The sequence below is a fragment of the Diabrotica undecimpunctata genome, chromosome 2 (genome assembly GCF_040954645.1).
Source record: "Diabrotica undecimpunctata isolate CICGRU chromosome 2, icDiaUnde3, whole genome shotgun sequence".
In the NCBI taxonomy this organism is placed as follows: domain Eukaryota; kingdom Metazoa; phylum Arthropoda; class Insecta; order Coleoptera; family Chrysomelidae; genus Diabrotica; species Diabrotica undecimpunctata.
In genome coordinates this window covers 115,326,096-115,343,097 of record NC_092804.1, presented here as the reverse complement: position 1 = coordinate 115,343,097, position 17,002 = coordinate 115,326,096, and the positions used below count along the sequence as shown (strand labels likewise).

The following is a 17,002-nucleotide window of genomic DNA, read 5'->3' as shown; positions in this document are numbered from 1 at the left end:
ATGTAGTATTAAATGGCTAGGTCACATCTGGAGAACAGGAGATGTAGCAGTGACATAAGCGATGACAGAATGGAATCCAGGAGGAAGATTCCTTCATTGATATGAAGTTTTCATTCATTAACCATTAGATAACAACGCGTGCATGTAGGATGCTCGACTGTCTCCTACACTTACTTCAAATCTAGACCCATCAGTTCAGTCCTCAAGTTCTTTTGTCCATTTTAGCCTATTTTCCTTTTGTTGTGACGTCAAAAGTGGCTTTTCTTTAGCCTGCAACAAAATTGCGAATTCTTGGTGTGGTTTTTATTAATTTTGTAACAAAATATCTTTTGTTTGTATGTATTAAATACCAACTTGTGAGCTTCGGTGTGACATGTGGATCTAAAAATTCATCTTCCAACAGCATCAATCCACAAAACATTTAGATCAAAGATAATTTGCATGCCGATTTTTTTCAATAATTCTTCTTAATTCTCTTCTATCGCTGTCAGTAATTTTACTTTTTTCCCACATTGCGAATATTTGTGGCGACTGAACTTTATATCTTCTAAATATATTTTTTACGCTGTACCGTAATAATTGTAATAAATCTGAAATTTCTGAGTTTGATTTTCCAGAATTCAAAAACCTAATAATAATTGAACATTTTTTTTTTCCATTTTCAAACTACACAAATACCAGAAGACGTCGAAATTTATAAAACGCGTATGATAGTGATGGACAATTATTATTGTGATTTTATTTGTCAAAACCTTCAGTACTAACGTAATTATAACCAAATTAAATCGGATTCAATATTATTATAATGACAATGTTATTGCAAAGGCTTTAAAAAATAATCCATCAAATTGTTTTTTTTTTCTATTGCATATCATTAAAAAATATATTTTAATTAAGTTGAGAACTAACAATAGCATGTAGTTCTTTAATTTTTTTATAGTGACCAAAAAACTAATTTGAATAATTGGACCAATTGAGATGGAGAGGAGCTCGTATTTCATTCAATAATCGCATTAATATAGTTTCCGTCCCGCTAGGTAAGCGTGCTGAAAAAATGAAAATGCCATTAACCAGAATTGCTGTTCTAATATAATTATCCACATCTTTTTCCATCGTTTTTAAAGCAAATAATGAGAGCCCAGTAGGTCCTGGGACTTTTGGATAGAAATTTTTACCTACTTTGAAAATGAAGATAACTCCCCTACCCTAACTTACTAACCCTTTTCCAGATTTCTGGTATATATTGCAGTTCTAAGCTACTCTTATGATATGTAGTATAATCTCCTCTTGACCCTATCTATTGTCCACTACAGCCGTCTGCTACTGGATATGTACTTGGTTATTGAAGCAAACCCCTGGTTGGATTTCTACGTTTCGTATTTCGTTTATTCCAGGAACGGGTTAGCTTCTTGGGAAGCCAGTTTCTAGCAACAGCATGGTTCTTTCCTCCCCACTCTTTGTGAAGCTACCCTCTGGTTTGTTGGGTCTATGATATTGTGAACTCTATCCCTTGATACAAGGGGCGTGGACTGTTTACTGCCGGAATGAATCGATTTCTTTGCACAATTTCCTGATCCTGAAGACCTTTCCTGATCTAGTTATACCTGGTGAGTTTCTCGCTATAGCTCTGCTGGTCTCTGCTACCTCCGTTCGGCTCGTGGAGATAAGAATACGGCCGAGGTCAGAAGGCCCTGCCTGTCGTAAGAGACGACTAATGGGTAGGAATTGAGAGGTGGAGAGCCGTCGCTTGAGGTGTCGGGTTTGTAGAAACGCACACGGTCGTTTAGGCGACACGGTCACCGGTCTACATTCCTAGTATCCGAGACGAGACTCTCGTGGGACCACTCTACTCTCATTCCAAGAGAACCTGGCGAGGTTGAACGAGCTGGGCCCGTACATACCTATCTTGGCATTGCGTCAAGCGTGGTGTGGGTGTCCCGGCACGTACCCGTCAGGAGATTCAAGAGTGGTAGAGGAGAGATCCTTGGTGGCGACCTGTGTACTTGCGAGGTGGAAATTCCTCTGCCTGCTTCGCCTATCCGCCCGTGGGTGGGATAACGGGTAGGTGCGTTAATCGCAACACAGGTACTACGGGGAAGGTGAAGCCCCACGAAACGTTTCTGGTATACGTGGCGTGGCACCTTCATTTTGGTGTCGGACTCGTAGGGGCAGTGGATTCGTTAACGGTCGTATCGCCGAAAGGCCGATAGTTAAGTAGCTGTGTTAAGTAGCTTTCGAGTTTCGAGAGATAATTGTTCTACCAAGTTGTATGGTTTTAATTGTTGCTTGGTTTAACTGGGCAACTTGGCATTTATTTCGGTAATATTTTGCTCCAGTCGCAGGTGGTGCATGGCATGTCTATTAGTCTTGACGCTTAGTAGGTTCGCTTTCAGAGTGGTCTTCTCTTTTTTCCAGTCAGCTTTCCTCGGGTTCCTGCTAAGCGTTGGCTCAGGTGTACCCGAGTTTAACTCCAATGTAATTATTATGTTAGAGAACGATTCGAGTAGTCTCACAGAAAACGCTGAGACACTTAACGCATCCCAGCCAAGCGTATCCGAAGCTCAAGTGAGCATGAGCATGTTGACATTGGCAAGGTCGTCATACCAACTAATCTGCGAGGGAGAATTGATGGAACACAGGCGGCTAAGAGAGCTACATGTACTTCCGATGAGAAACTTACAAAAAAGTGCAAACCTAGAACTTCCTCCCAGAAAATTGTGAGTTTAAACCACAACAATCTATATTGTGGTTGTTTAGATGGTAGTTTGAACACCTTATATTGCCCGAGTCTCAAAACGTAAATACATTAATATTTAACTCTACGTTTTTAAGCAATAGCTGGGATTTTGTATTTACTTAATTTTTTTTTCTTTCAAAATATATGCTTTTTTACTTTACAGTTACTTACCCGAAATATAAATTCCTCATTCCACTCAGGACTAAGAGTCTGGAAAAGAAAAATTTATTATTAATCTTAGTACATATTAATAGATTCTACTGAAGTTTGTATTCTGTTAAATTGTCGAAACGCTAGACAGCACGGCATTGTATTAGATCATGATTATGGGAACCTTATTCAGTCACTTGAACATTAACTTTTTTACAGAATTTTAAGAGTAGATCATACAGTGCCTAACTTTTACCTCTCTCTACAGTACACGTTTAGCACTACATGGTATCTTTTTGTGTGTGAATATGAAATGGATTGGGTTACGCAAAAAGCAGTTAAACCACAAAACATTAAAAATTGAGTTATCCTAATCACATGGTAGATTATATTGTTCAAATTCTATACATGAAGAATATAAAGAATTGATCTGTACGGGTCTCAAGAGATTGCAAACTAAGATGATTCATTACCAGAATTCTGCTGTAAAATTTCTGGTGTTTTAAGAGCCTATCAGAAAATTAGATATATAGATATTTAGGTATATGAAACTACATCGATCATAAAATCCGGGTCGCCTTGAAAATCACCGATATTTTATTTTTAACGAGCTTTATCGTAAATAATAATAACACAAATACAAACTAATGCATGTTTCTGGGAATTGTTGTCGGCTTAGCGGTTTCCTTTGCAACAAAGAATTTCAATAGTGCTGATTTCGCGGGAAAGCGCACACTTCCCAAAATGAACGGTACCTGTAACTGCTGCTTGTTTTAAATGTATCATTTGTGCTTCGACTTTCTGATCAAACGCAACGAACAAACGTTTATTATTGCCACCATTAGTGTTTATTAGTGCCATTATTAGTGTTTATTATTGTTGATTATTTGCCAAAAATACCCTTGACTGTTGTTGAAACGGCAAAAATTGTTGCGCTTGTGAAAGACGGTCACACTCAACGGCAAGTCGCAAGAACTGTTGGCGTAAGCTTTTCTACGGTTCAACGAGTGCTTCAACGCTTTCAGGAGAAGGGTTTGCTATCCAGACGACCTGGCTCTGGACGAAGAAGGAAGACCACGGTACGAGATGACAGTTTTCTTGTGTTTCAGGCTTTACGAAACCGGACCTCAACTGCGATTATGCATCGAAATCGTCTACAGGAAGTACGAAATGGCAATGTTAGCGTTGCAACAGTCAGGAGAAAATTTCGTTCTTTTGCTTCTCGGGTAATGGCTACAGGACCGCCACTTCGCCTGGCGCATCGAGTTGCACGACTAGCTTTTGCTCGACAATACGCGCATTGGGGAATTAACGATTGGAGCAGAGTTATTTTCAGATGAATCCCGTTTCTACCTAACTGGATCCGATGGACGTGTAAAAGTTTGGAGGAGAACCGGTGAATGATTTTCACAAGCTTGCATTGCTCCAAGAATGCCATTTGGTGAAGGCTCGGTCATGGCATGGGGAGGTGTATCTTCCGACTTCCGCACAGAATTACCCTTCATCGAAAATGGGTCCTTAACTGCACGAAGGGACATTACGGAGATTCTGGAAGAACATGTTACGCATACCATGGCAAGGCTTGGAGAAAACGTCGTTTTTATGCAGAGCAACGTGCGAATGCACGTTGCCACGATCAGTATGCAATACTTGGACGAGGTTGGAATTACGAGGTTACCCTGGCCAGCTAGGTCTCCGGACCTGAATCCTATCGAACATATCTGGGACGATTTAAAAAAACGTATTCAACCCCTAACATCTTCTCCTAACAACGGACATGAGCTTAAGGATCTGTTAGTGAGAGAGTGGAATAACATACCACAACATGTAATCCGGAGAAAAATTGAGAGTATGCCCCGTCGTCTGCAAGAGGTCATTAGAGCAAGTGGAGGCAATACACGATATAAGTCATTGAAATTTCACTGACATTTTACCACGTTCGGTGTTTTCTGTTTTTTCAATAAAAACAATAAAAAGCCGTTTTTTTTCTTTCTTTCAAAACAAACATTGATGACAAATAAAAAATACGTTAGCCTAAAAAAAAGGTTATTACTGCACCAGAGGCAAAAATATTCCAGAAACTTGAAATTTTCAAGGTGACCCGGATTTTATGATCGCGAGTGTATTTTTAAGTTCCTCTCTAGTGGGATCAGAGTATAAATATCTATGAAAACGGACAAAAAAATAAAACATGTATAGAATAATTAGCACTAAAAAAATGGCAGAATATTTGTGACACCTACAAAGGCTGAAATAAACTTGAGATGTAAACTATAAAAATGAGAAAAAAAAAACTGGACTGTTAAAAAAACTTACACTTTAACTTTTTTAAGTTGTTGTAACAGTCAAAATTATACTTAACAATTATTAATCTGAAGGGAGCATTAGTTGTCAGGTATATATTCTTCCGATTATTCTGAAACATCGCTTCTGACCTTTCTGAAATGAGTGTAGTAAAATAAAATGGGTTTTAGGATAATGGACATCCTAAAACCAATAAACGTAAAGTTAAATAAGTCTTTGCAGTATGACAACATTCCTAAGATACCTTATTCCATAATATTTTAATCGTAGGTAATATCTATGAATGTCTACTAAGAAAAATATGGTTTTCTATTAATGAGAATTTCAATCCAAGATACTTTATAGACCAAACCTATTTAATACTTTTTCTTAACCTAACATCACCAAAGTTAACACTGTCACTGTCACTGTCAAAGTTAACATTTTCTTATAAACATCAATTTACAGCAAACGTGAAACTAAAAGTCAGCGGGGACTTGATTTTGAAGTATTAAGTTTGTTTTGAATGATCATAATAAGAAATTTAAATGGTTTACTTACCCTTTTCTTTGTTTTTGTAAGGACAGAATCAATTGTTTCATCACCATTAACGCTATTTAAATCAATTCTTACATATGGATCACTAAAAGAAAACATTTCATGGTTAGAGATTTATAACAATTGCCTAAAACATGCAGTACGGTGTTTATGGTAACATTATGTCCCCCATTGAATCAAAAGTGTTTTTAGTTAAATTCTTAACTAGTCTAAATTTTAATAAGCGATGCAAGGCGTGTAAACAACGATAAAATTGTATTTTAATTGTTAAAGATGTTCAAAATGTATCTACTTGTTCCGCTAGTAACAGTATATTATTAAGATCACTTTATCAATTTTTCTCTTTTCTCGATTATTAGTTTTTATTGCATAGTATATAAATAAATCCTTGGGGAGTTGTCTGTCTCTCATCCGCGTCCCCAGGTGGTGGATAGGGGAACGCCCTAACCTGTCATAGGACCGGTGGGTAGTTGGGAAATAAAAATACCAACCGCGAATCCAAACACCCTAACAAAAGAGTCTATGGCCCTCCAGATTGGGTGTTGGGCTAGAGGCTGACAACCTCATCCTGTAAAAAAACATATGTTACGGAACCTTAGAACTATTAGCTGGACGGAACTTATGACGATGACTCCGCAAACGAAAAATGTAATTAAGATTAGGAACATGGAATACCCGAACCCTGTACCGAACTGGAGCACTCACATCTTTACTAGACATAGTGAACACGTACTAAGTAGATATTTTAGCAGTGCGGGAAATGCGGTGGACGGGAACTGGCACTCTTGACAAGAGAACCCATTCTATATATTACAGCTGCAATGAAAACCAACACATAGATGGGGTGGGATTAATTGTAAACCGAATAACAAAAGGCCTTCAACAAAACAAAAGATAATCTCCCAGCTGAACTATATAAAGAAGGTGGCCATGATACCATAATGGCATTACAGCAGCTTATAAAAGTAATATGGACACAGAAATCAATCCCCAATGATTGAAATATTGGAATACTATGCACAATACACAAAAAAGGAGATATCTTAGAATGTTGTAACCAGAGAGAAATTACGCTCCTAAATGCAATGTATAAAATATTTTCCACAGTACTATGTCATCGTATGGCACCATATGCAGAACGCATAGTAGGAAAATACCAGGCTGGTTTCAGAGGTGGTAAATCGGCAATTCATCAGATTGCAACCCTAAAACAAATTTTGGAAAAAAACACTCTATAGACTACAAAGCAGCCTACGACTTTGTGAATATAAGAGAAATGTTCAAAGCAATGAAAGAGCTACTAATACCAAATCAGTTGGTAAATTTAACAAAACTAACTCTTGGAAAAGTTGACTGTAGAGTACGAATTCAGGGGGAACTGTCTGAACCTTTTAAAACCAATAACGGTGTGTGCCAGGGAGACCTTCTCTCCTGTATACTGTTCAAATCTGGCTGTGGAGAAAGTAACGTGTATGTCACAAATCACAACCACTGGTTCAATATATAATAAATCAGTGCAAATCCTGGCCTATGCTGATGATTTCAATATTGTTGGGAGAACGGAAAACGCTGTACGAGAGGCGTATGTAGCATTAAAAGAATCAGCTACAAAAATGGGTTTAATAATAAACACCAACAAAACGAAGTATATGAAAATAAGCACGCAACCACAAATATTACGACCACTTGTTATACATAACCACATCATCGAAGCAGTGAATGAATTTGTATACCTGGGAGCGCTTCTTAACCCTGAAAATAATACTACTGCAGAGATAAACCGTAGAATTTGCACTGTCAACAGATGCTATTTTGGGATCAATATCCTAAATCCACAATTATATCTGGACCTGGAGTCCAGGGACCTGGGGTCCAGGCCACAAAGGGTCAGTTTTATTTTAACAAAATCTCTGAATCCTCTAACAAAAACAATACCACATGGGCGGTTATAAATATTCTTAATGGAAAACAAAAAAATCACAAAAATATCTGTCTAAAAATAGATGATACTAGGATTACAGATTCAGATATAATATCTAACAAATTTAATGATTACTTTATAGATGCACCAATAGATATAATTAGTAAAATAATTAAACCAGATTTAAAATTTCAGCATTCCAACGATTTTGTTCAAAATAGTTTGTTCCTATCTTATGTAACAGAGGAAGATATCTTAGACATAATAAAATATAAAATCAAAAACAAAGCATCGTGTGTTTTTGATGAAATATCAGGTATAGTAATTAAGAAAATTGCGTCTCAGATTTTGACACCGCTTGCTCACATTATAAATGCTTCTTTTAATACTGGTGTTTTTCCCAGTATGCTGAAAACTTCTATCATTTCACCGGTATTAAAATAAGGTGATCCTGAATTATTGTCAAATTTTCGACCATTGTCTGTTCCATCTGTGATATCCAAGATTATTGAATATGCAATGCTAAAACAACTTTTATTATTTTTAGATATCAACCAAATTATCACAAAGCATCAACATGGATTTCGAAATAAGTTTTCGACTTCCACAGCCATTAACAGTTTCTATGAAGAAGTCTTAATCTCTATTGAAAACAGTGAAAATTCAACTGCCATTTTTTGTGACCTCAGTTGTGCTTTTGATTGTGTGCAATACGATGTACTCCTCGATAGATTGTACAGATATGGTGTTAGGGGAGTTGCCCATAGTTGGTTTGGTTCCTATCTGAAAGACCGGCACCAAATAGTTAGAGTGAAAAATAACTTCAAAATTTCAATGTCTGATCCGATTGTTAATAAGAATGGAGTACCACAAGGCTCCATATTAGGCCCGATATTATTTATTTTGTATATTAATGAACTACCATATGTAATGTCTGATGCATTTGTATCAGTTTATGCTGATGACTCAACAATGCTATATCGCGATAAAGACATAAATTTTTTACAAGATAAAATAACAAACTCACTGAAGACCTTCTCTGATTGGTCCAGTAATCAGTCGCTCCTGTTCAATGTTCACAAAACTAAATTTTTATCATTTACATCCCGTTCAAATTCTACTACACCTGATTTAAGTATTTCCATCAATGGTGAGGGTATTTTGAGTTGTAGTGATGTGAAGTTTTTAGGAGTGACTTTCAACTCTCATTTATCTTTTAAGACTCATTGTTGGAATGTATGTAAAAAACTCAATTCTAAATGTTATCAATTGAGAAATTTGGGTAGAATACTTAGTCTGCAACACATTCGTCTTTTTTATTTTGCTGAGGTACAACCGACAATGAGTTACGGTATAACTGTCTGAGATGGCTCTTCTAGTATAAAGGACGTTTGCAAGGCCCAAAAGCGTATTGTCAGATGTATTGCAGGTGTTCCGTATGGTTGGTCTTGTAAAAACCTATTTAGAGATTTAAATATATTAGCAGTGTATGGAATTTACATTTTGGAATTATTGATACTAGGTAATTCATAAAAATAAAAGAACTTTTTTATGTAACAGTGATATTCACTCACACAACACAAGAAATAAGAGACAGTTTGTAGTAACCTGTCAACTTTTAGAAATAAGTAGGAAGTCATCTACTGTCAGTGGTTTACTACTGTATAATCAACTTCCTCAAAAATTTAAAAACATTCATTCAACTACAGCTTTTAAAAACCAAGTCAAAGAGTACCTAGTGACCATGTGTCCTTATACATTAAGTGAATATTACCAGAGTGTATCTGTGAATGCCCAAGCTGCAACATAACCAAATTTAATATTATTTTAATTATATTACGATGTCTGTATTGTACGTTTTATATGTATTTTAATGTTTTCAATATTTTTAATGTATTGTTTCCATTTTTTTGTAATGATTAATATTTATAATTTTAGTTTTGACTTGCTGTAAACCTTGTTGTAACTTACAGTCAAATAAACTATCTATCTATCTATTGTTGAACGCTTGGCAGAGAAAAACAGGATTAAAAAATCCTTCAAGTAACTTATTACAATCTACATATTTCAAATCTCAAAACTTACAAATACTTTAAATTTTTAGGACAAGGTAAAAGACTTATTATTTGTCACATTAGCAGAGAGAATGGGTTTGTTCCAAATGCCCTCTGAGCATTTGAGTCGAAAAAGTCTGGTGATTACCATGAAGAAATGGTCAGATCCAGAGACAGGTCAATCTTTTGAAAATTTTTGAAAATTTCCAATGTCTTACCAATATTAGAAGACAAGTCTATCATTGTTCTTGACAAAGCACCGTACTATTCTCGTAAAATAAAGAAAATACCAACAAATGCATCGAAAAAAAAAGTAATATCAAAAAATATAAAATTTGATGAATATATGCTTAAAGTACAGCTTCTTTCAATCGTAAAAGACATACAAAATTTTATGATAAATACGTAATTGATGAAATGGCAAAAACTGAGAATAAACTGGTATTGAGACTTCCTCCGTATCACTGTGAGTTAAACCCCATAGAACTCATCTGGGCAAACATTAAAAATTATAGTGCAGGGAAAAAACCACCTTCAAATTTTCAGTTACAATAAATCTAGTTTATAATTCAATTTGATGAATTACACCAGAAATATGGAAGAACTCTAGGTTACATCTTTAAGAAAAAGTGGCGGATGGACAATCTAATTGAAACAACTGCTGAACCACTTGTTGAAACGTTGATGATAGTGACATATTATCCAGTTCATCAGAATAATGTTTAAAAGTAGCCGAGATCTCGATCTCTACCAAAATTTTACGCCGAACTCAAACGAACTATAAATCACTTTTTATATTTATTCCAAAAAAACTAATCATTTTGCAACATTTAAACTTTTTGGAATCGTACAAACAACTATAACAAAAATTATAAATAAAACTTATATTTTTTGAAAACACCCTGTATATAAAATTTGTTGGCCGTTTTTAAAATAAAAAAATAATTTCTTGGTTTTTTCGCCCTTTATAAATAGTTCATATTATCAGATATCAATTAAAAACAATCAGGTTCTTTGTCTCCATTTTTGCAAAATAAATTTCATATTTTACAAGTTAATACTTCTGGCCAAAAGAAAAGATAATCCTAAGTGCGGTTCTGTTAGAGGCCTACACCTGCTAATGTTTATGTTTCCTGCATAGCTTATTGAATTTTAGTATAGTTGAAAAAATAAGAATATTTTAGGCTTGTCTGACTTTGTGAAAAATACTAAATTTTGACTAAAATAAATTTCTTATAAATCTTATAAAAATGAGACGATATAGATAGACACATTTCTTTCTCTCAGTTTTAATTTCTTTTTTTATATTTTTATTTTTTTATATTCTGCCGTGTCCTCTTATGAAATTAATGACAAATTGTTAAGTTTTAATATAAGAAATGTTTTTAAATGTCTTGGCTCCAAGTGGGATATAATATTAGATCTTATTATTTTGAGAAATTTGTATTTTGTAGAAATATATTTTCAGAGAAGCCTGTTGTCCTTGCAATATATAATTTCTTATGCCCTTACTCCTTATGCCCTTGTTTTAATTTTGCTCTCGGTTTTTCCATTAGTGTATTACTTCCTAGAGTCTATGTGATTTATAGAAATGTTGTTTAAGTCTTTCAGGCATCCTTAATGAATATGTTGCTAATTAGATATTTTATTGAGCACAATCGATTTTATTGTAGAATATTTGTAGATTTGCTAAGTTACCTGTTTATGGTAGACCACATGTCCCAGATTGAATTGTTTAAATTGTTGCCAGATTGATTACTCTCACATACAAGTCTTGGTTGCTTGAGTCTAGTTCTAATCTAAATTAGTGTGGTCTCAACAACAGTTTGTACTTTTATTGGTTATTGGTAAAAGTTACTAACAGTACTGTCTAAGTCCAAGTTTATTAGCCAGAAGATATAAGTATGTGGTGGAAAAAAGTTTAATAAATCAGGATGATCAGTTATAGTGACCAAAAATCTAAAGTACTAGTTATATCATTCCCTTGAATGGTTAATATTAATAGAGATTGGACTTAAATAGATATGGTTGGTATTCAATATAATATAAGAACTGGTCATAAACATTCCATTTGACGTAGTAACAAAAGCTATGTCAGAAATAATCGCAAATTGCAAATCAAGCAACCCAAGAGAATATCTTTACAAAAAATAACATAAGAAACTGCATTATTAGATTACTAACCTTGCCCCAAAAATGTCCTTTTTCATAAGATTTTTAGCACAAATGACTCTAAGGCGTAACTTGCTTGTAGGTTCTTCACTCTGAAAAAAAAGTATAGCAATTTTTATTTGCATACAAAGAAGTTTTCATTTTGATAAATAATACATATAAAAAGAATATAATTTATAATCATATATTTCCATCAAATACAATCTAATATTTCCATCAAACTGAGGTGTATGCAGGAGTCAACTGTTATTTTTTTCGGGGCAAGTACAGCACAAATCCATATAGCAAGAAAATTGGTATAGGCGAAACGGAAAGAGTTAGCCACTGAGAGGCCAAAAGAAAAAGACAGACCATAAAGAGTAATAATCTCGTAACCAACTTAGTCCGATCTTGGATAATGGTTGTTCTACATTTTTCATGTTGCAGTAGTTTATTTTAAATTTAATTACATTTTATTGCTAATTAAAAGCTGATTAAATAAAGAGAAATTACAATTTATCGGGACCAAGTAAAAACACTTTAAAATTTTCATGAAAATGTCGATTTGGCATTTTATTGCAATGGAAAATAGATATCGTCTGAATAGATACTTCATCTGACTGAAAAGATAGTATGCCAAATGTACATCATATTTTCAGACAGAGAGGGTACAGGATAAGGTTTCATTTGTGATTTTATGGATATATAGATTTTTATTTGCATTAAAATGAGTTCATATTACTACACTACTCCAAACATACATTTTGAATTTACCAAATCTACCCACATATTGTGTTCAACCGTCCTTTCCTGTTAATAACCCTTTCCTAGTTTCATACATCTATTTTAGCCCTAAGATTCATCACATAGAGGAAAGTCAAATTTCTACATTCAGACAATGACTTCCATTTTATTTGAGCCTGCAATAAACTAAATGTTTTGGGCAAGTTATTCAAATCTAGTCAGAATCATATTCAAAATTCAGGCAATAATCAGAACATATCTTGGAAATTGATAATAATTTATACACCTCAAATTGGACGGATTTGGGAAGCTGGTATCATGACCATTAAATCACATTTCAAAAGAGTTTTATCCAATTTACTACTGGTCTATGCAGTCTTTCAGATAATTTTAGTATGAATAGAGGAAATAAATAGTCATCCCATTTCTCAATGATTTGTTACCTAAATCCTTTGACACAGGCTCATTTTTGGCTTGGTCATCCTTTTCAGTCCATGGCAGAGCAATATTAATCAACAATTAACTGGGACTTCATAATAACAATTAACTGGGACTCTGGTAAACATATTGTTAAGCTGGGTACATTGGTGGTGGTAAAGGATAAACAACTTCCCCAAGAACTCAACTCCTTGGTCATGTTGAACAGTTAAACCCAAGAAATGACAAAGTAGTCATGAGTCATCTCCCTACAGACAGTGAAGGATATTATTTGAGGCACAGTTTATTTGTCAACTTCCCGTAGAAACTGACTGTGAGAAAAGAAGTATTTATGTTTAAAAACACTAATGAATTAAATGCCTTTACAATAATTTGGTTAAAACTTTGTCTAGTTGAAAGTTGACCCTTAAAATGTTCTTAATTTAATTCAACTAACTTGAATTATTATAATAATATTATATTATGTATGTTATGTTATGTGCTATTAATCAAATTTGGTCTTTTGTGGATATGAGTTAACTGCAAATTTTTTCAGTTAAGACCAGTGCAAGAACAAAACTCAACAAATCACTTGTTTTATTTACCTCTGTTGATTGCATTCAAAATATTTGAATCAAGTAAAGTTCTACCAGAAAATTCATTAAAATTTTCTATTCTCACTAGGCATATTATATAATAATCATATTATATAATAATCATATTATATAATAATTAAAAATAAATCATGACTAGTGATTTCAATAGAATTATTTAAACTATATTCTAATTTATCATTGACAAGACTATTTTTATTATATGTCTTCTAAAACACAAAGTAGTAAATAAGAAAAACATAATATTGTAAAACTCAAGTTTAAGTTTTAGTAAAATCCTCTAGTTTCTCAATATATTTTCAAGTAAAACAATGCAAATCTCTAAATTATTAAAAATATCTACTTATTCACCAAGAAGTGAATTATTTTGCACAAGTCATAAAAGAAATAAATGATTAAGATATCAGTTCAAAAAGTTAAATTAATTGTATGTTCTTTATAATTAAAAGTTTAACAACTTAAGATTTTTACTGCTTTAGCTATGTAAAAAAACCCAGCACTAAGATCTAATTTGAACTGCTTTCCTTGCAGTTTGTGCTTTGCTTTGTAATATAAGGTAAAATAATGTTTTTTCTAAATATGCCAATAAATCAAAAGAGATCAAATGATAACTTCTTGAATCTCATTTTGATTTTTACAATATCCCATTTGAGTAAACTTCACAGTAACATGATTAATTAATAATGTTCATTGTTTATTTCTAACATAAAGAGATATTTAGGCAATGTGGTTTTCAGTTTATATCTCACAGTTGTCATTGTGTACTGTCACATTTTGCACAGTAAGTGCCAGGGATCATATATTTAACTTATAAAATGCAATCACTTGATATGGGTTTAATGCCACACAAATATTTATTTTTTGTCATAACAAATTTGTTAATCCATAAATTTATTTAAAAAACAACTCCATACTTGAGTTTTGTAGCACAGACAACTAAGACAACACTTTTCACTTCCATGAAAGAATTAAAAAAAAATTATCACAGCCTAACTTGTTATTAACACTTTTTTAATTTCCTAACAACAAAAATTAAAAGAAAATAAGACAATGTAAAACATGTTTAGGTCCTTTAGTTACTTTTTTAACGTTTACAGGAAAGTTATTGGTCAACAATGTAATAAAAAAAGAAACAAGGTGATTTAAACTAAACTACATTTGCCTGAGTGTATTCTCTATTTTAAGTATGTTCAAAAGTTCTGAAACACAAGAAAATCTGCAAAATCAGTTAACGTTAGAAACTAATTAGTTCCAAATCATTTTAGAAACTATTTTTCAATGATGGCATCATTGGTATTTGTGGTGAAGAGTGATTAGCTTTAAGAATGAATTTACTGAAATCACTTCTAATACAGCATGTACCTTAAATTCAACAATGAAACTGCAAATGTATTTATAGCAGCATTTACAAGAATAAAGTAAACAAATTAATTACAAAATGAAGAAGGTCATATATGTAAATAATGTCAGTGTAAGTACAACTCCGCCTGTGGTGACAAATGGGTGGATCAAGTAGCTCAGGAGTCACCACTGCCGGTCCTAAACCCGGGTAAAGGAGGAAAGTTGGGCAGTGGGCTGACAACCCACTCCCGGAAAAAAACACACTGTTATGAAACCTGAACATTTGTCTCTGAATACAGGACGGAACTTTCGGAAACGACTCAAGCTACGAAACATGGACTATATATTTGGAAACTAAAATGTAAGGACACTAAATAAACCAGAAGCTCAAACCGCACTTCTGAAAGAACTAAAAAGATATAAGCTCATGATTACTGCTCTTCAGGAAACAAGATACAACATACAAAGGAAAGCTTCTACCAACAGTTGGAGATAGTATATGACAATGTGCCCAAAAATGACATCACGATTATAATGGGTGATATGAATGCTAAAATAGACAAGGAGCCGCAGTTCTATGGCACAACAGGAGAACACCCACTGCACAATGAAACAATCGAGAATGGGGAGTTTTTGATAAATTTTGCCACCAGTAAAAACATGGTTGTAAGTTCCACATGCTTCCCACATAAGGATATACACAAAATGACATGGATGTCACCAGATGGAACCACAATCAATCAAATCGACCATGTGCTCATAGACAAAAGGGCAGCCAGTAGTATCTCAGATGTGAGAACATGACGAGGAACATGCTGTGCATCAGACCATCTTTTACTCCAAACCAAATTTAGAAGAGCTAACAAAGAAAGAAACGAAAGACAACAAAGAACAAACAAACTGGACCTGGAAAAACTGAATATTCAGGAATGTAAAGAGAAGGATACTAGAACTGCACTCCATAGAGGGCAAATGGAATAATATCAAAACAGCCGTACTGACAGCGACAGCGTCCACCCTGGGAAACAAGAAAAAAGCGAGAAGAGGAGCATGGTTCGATGAGGGGTGCAGACAAGCAATAGAGGAGAGAAATAAAGCATACAAAATGTATATAACAAGAAGAACACGGGAAAGACGAACATCATTTGAAGTCGCAAGACGAAAAGCAGACAAGATTGTAGAAATAAAAAAAGAGCCTATGAAAATGGACAAATAGAAAAAAAGGAAGAAAATTTCAAAAACAACGAAATTAGAGGGGCTTAAGAATACCTAAAAAAGATAAAAGTGGGTATAAACCTCAAACAAGTCTATGTAAAGATGAAAGTGGGCAAATAATCAGTGACCAACAGAAAGTCACAGAAACCTGAAAGCATTATTTTCAGACCCTACTTGGTACACAAGTAGACATGGAAGAAGAAATGGGTACGAACTACGTAGAAGAGAATGGAGTAGAAACTCCAACCATAAAGGAAGTTCTAGAAGCTATTAAGGCCCAGAAAAACAATAAATCCCCGGGAGTTGACGAAATACCAGCAGAATGGTATAAGGTAGGTGGCGACCACCTAGCAAGTCACATCCAAGTGCTCATCAAAGACATATGGCAAGAAGAGAAAATACCTGACGATTGGAAGAAAAGTATAGTATGCCCGATCTATAAAAAAGGAGACGAACTCCAGTGCAAAAATTACCGTGGAATTTCTACTATGTACAGCATACATATATTATAAACCAGCGTCTCCAAACACTAGCAGAAAATATTATTGAAGAGTATCAGACGGACTTCCGACGGGGAAGATCGACACTGGATCAAATATTTAGAGTCAAATAGATCTTGAGTAAATCATGGGAACATGACATTGATGTTCACAACGTGTTTGTAGATTTCAAAAAGGCATATGACTCATTAAAGCCACAATGGATGAAACTCAGGCATGTGTACGAATACAAAAAAAAAACCAAACAGACTTTTTCAAAATTTCGCAAGGAGATGGGCTGGTCCCAACTTTGTTTAACCCGGCACTGGAGTCTGCGG

The 17,002-nt window shown here is 34.2% G+C and overlaps 1 protein-coding gene across 3 annotated transcripts in view; it reads right to left on the bottom strand.

Moving 5' to 3' along the window:
• Nucleotides 1-17,002, bottom strand: part of Nedd4 (E3 ubiquitin-protein ligase Nedd4) — a 144,687-nt gene that overhangs the window by 105,843 nt on the left and 21,842 nt on the right. For all 3 annotated transcript variants that reach the window (XM_072523307.1, XM_072523309.1, XM_072523308.1), the window contains exons 2-4: nt 11,888-11,967; nt 5,732-5,813; nt 2,909-2,947 (exon numbers count right to left, since the gene is read on the bottom strand). In XM_072523307.1, the coding sequence (XP_072379408.1) occupies nt 2,909-2,947; nt 5,732-5,813; nt 11,888-11,967 (201 nt within the window). The remainder of the gene's footprint in view (nt 1-2,908; nt 2,948-5,731; nt 5,814-11,887; nt 11,968-17,002) is intronic.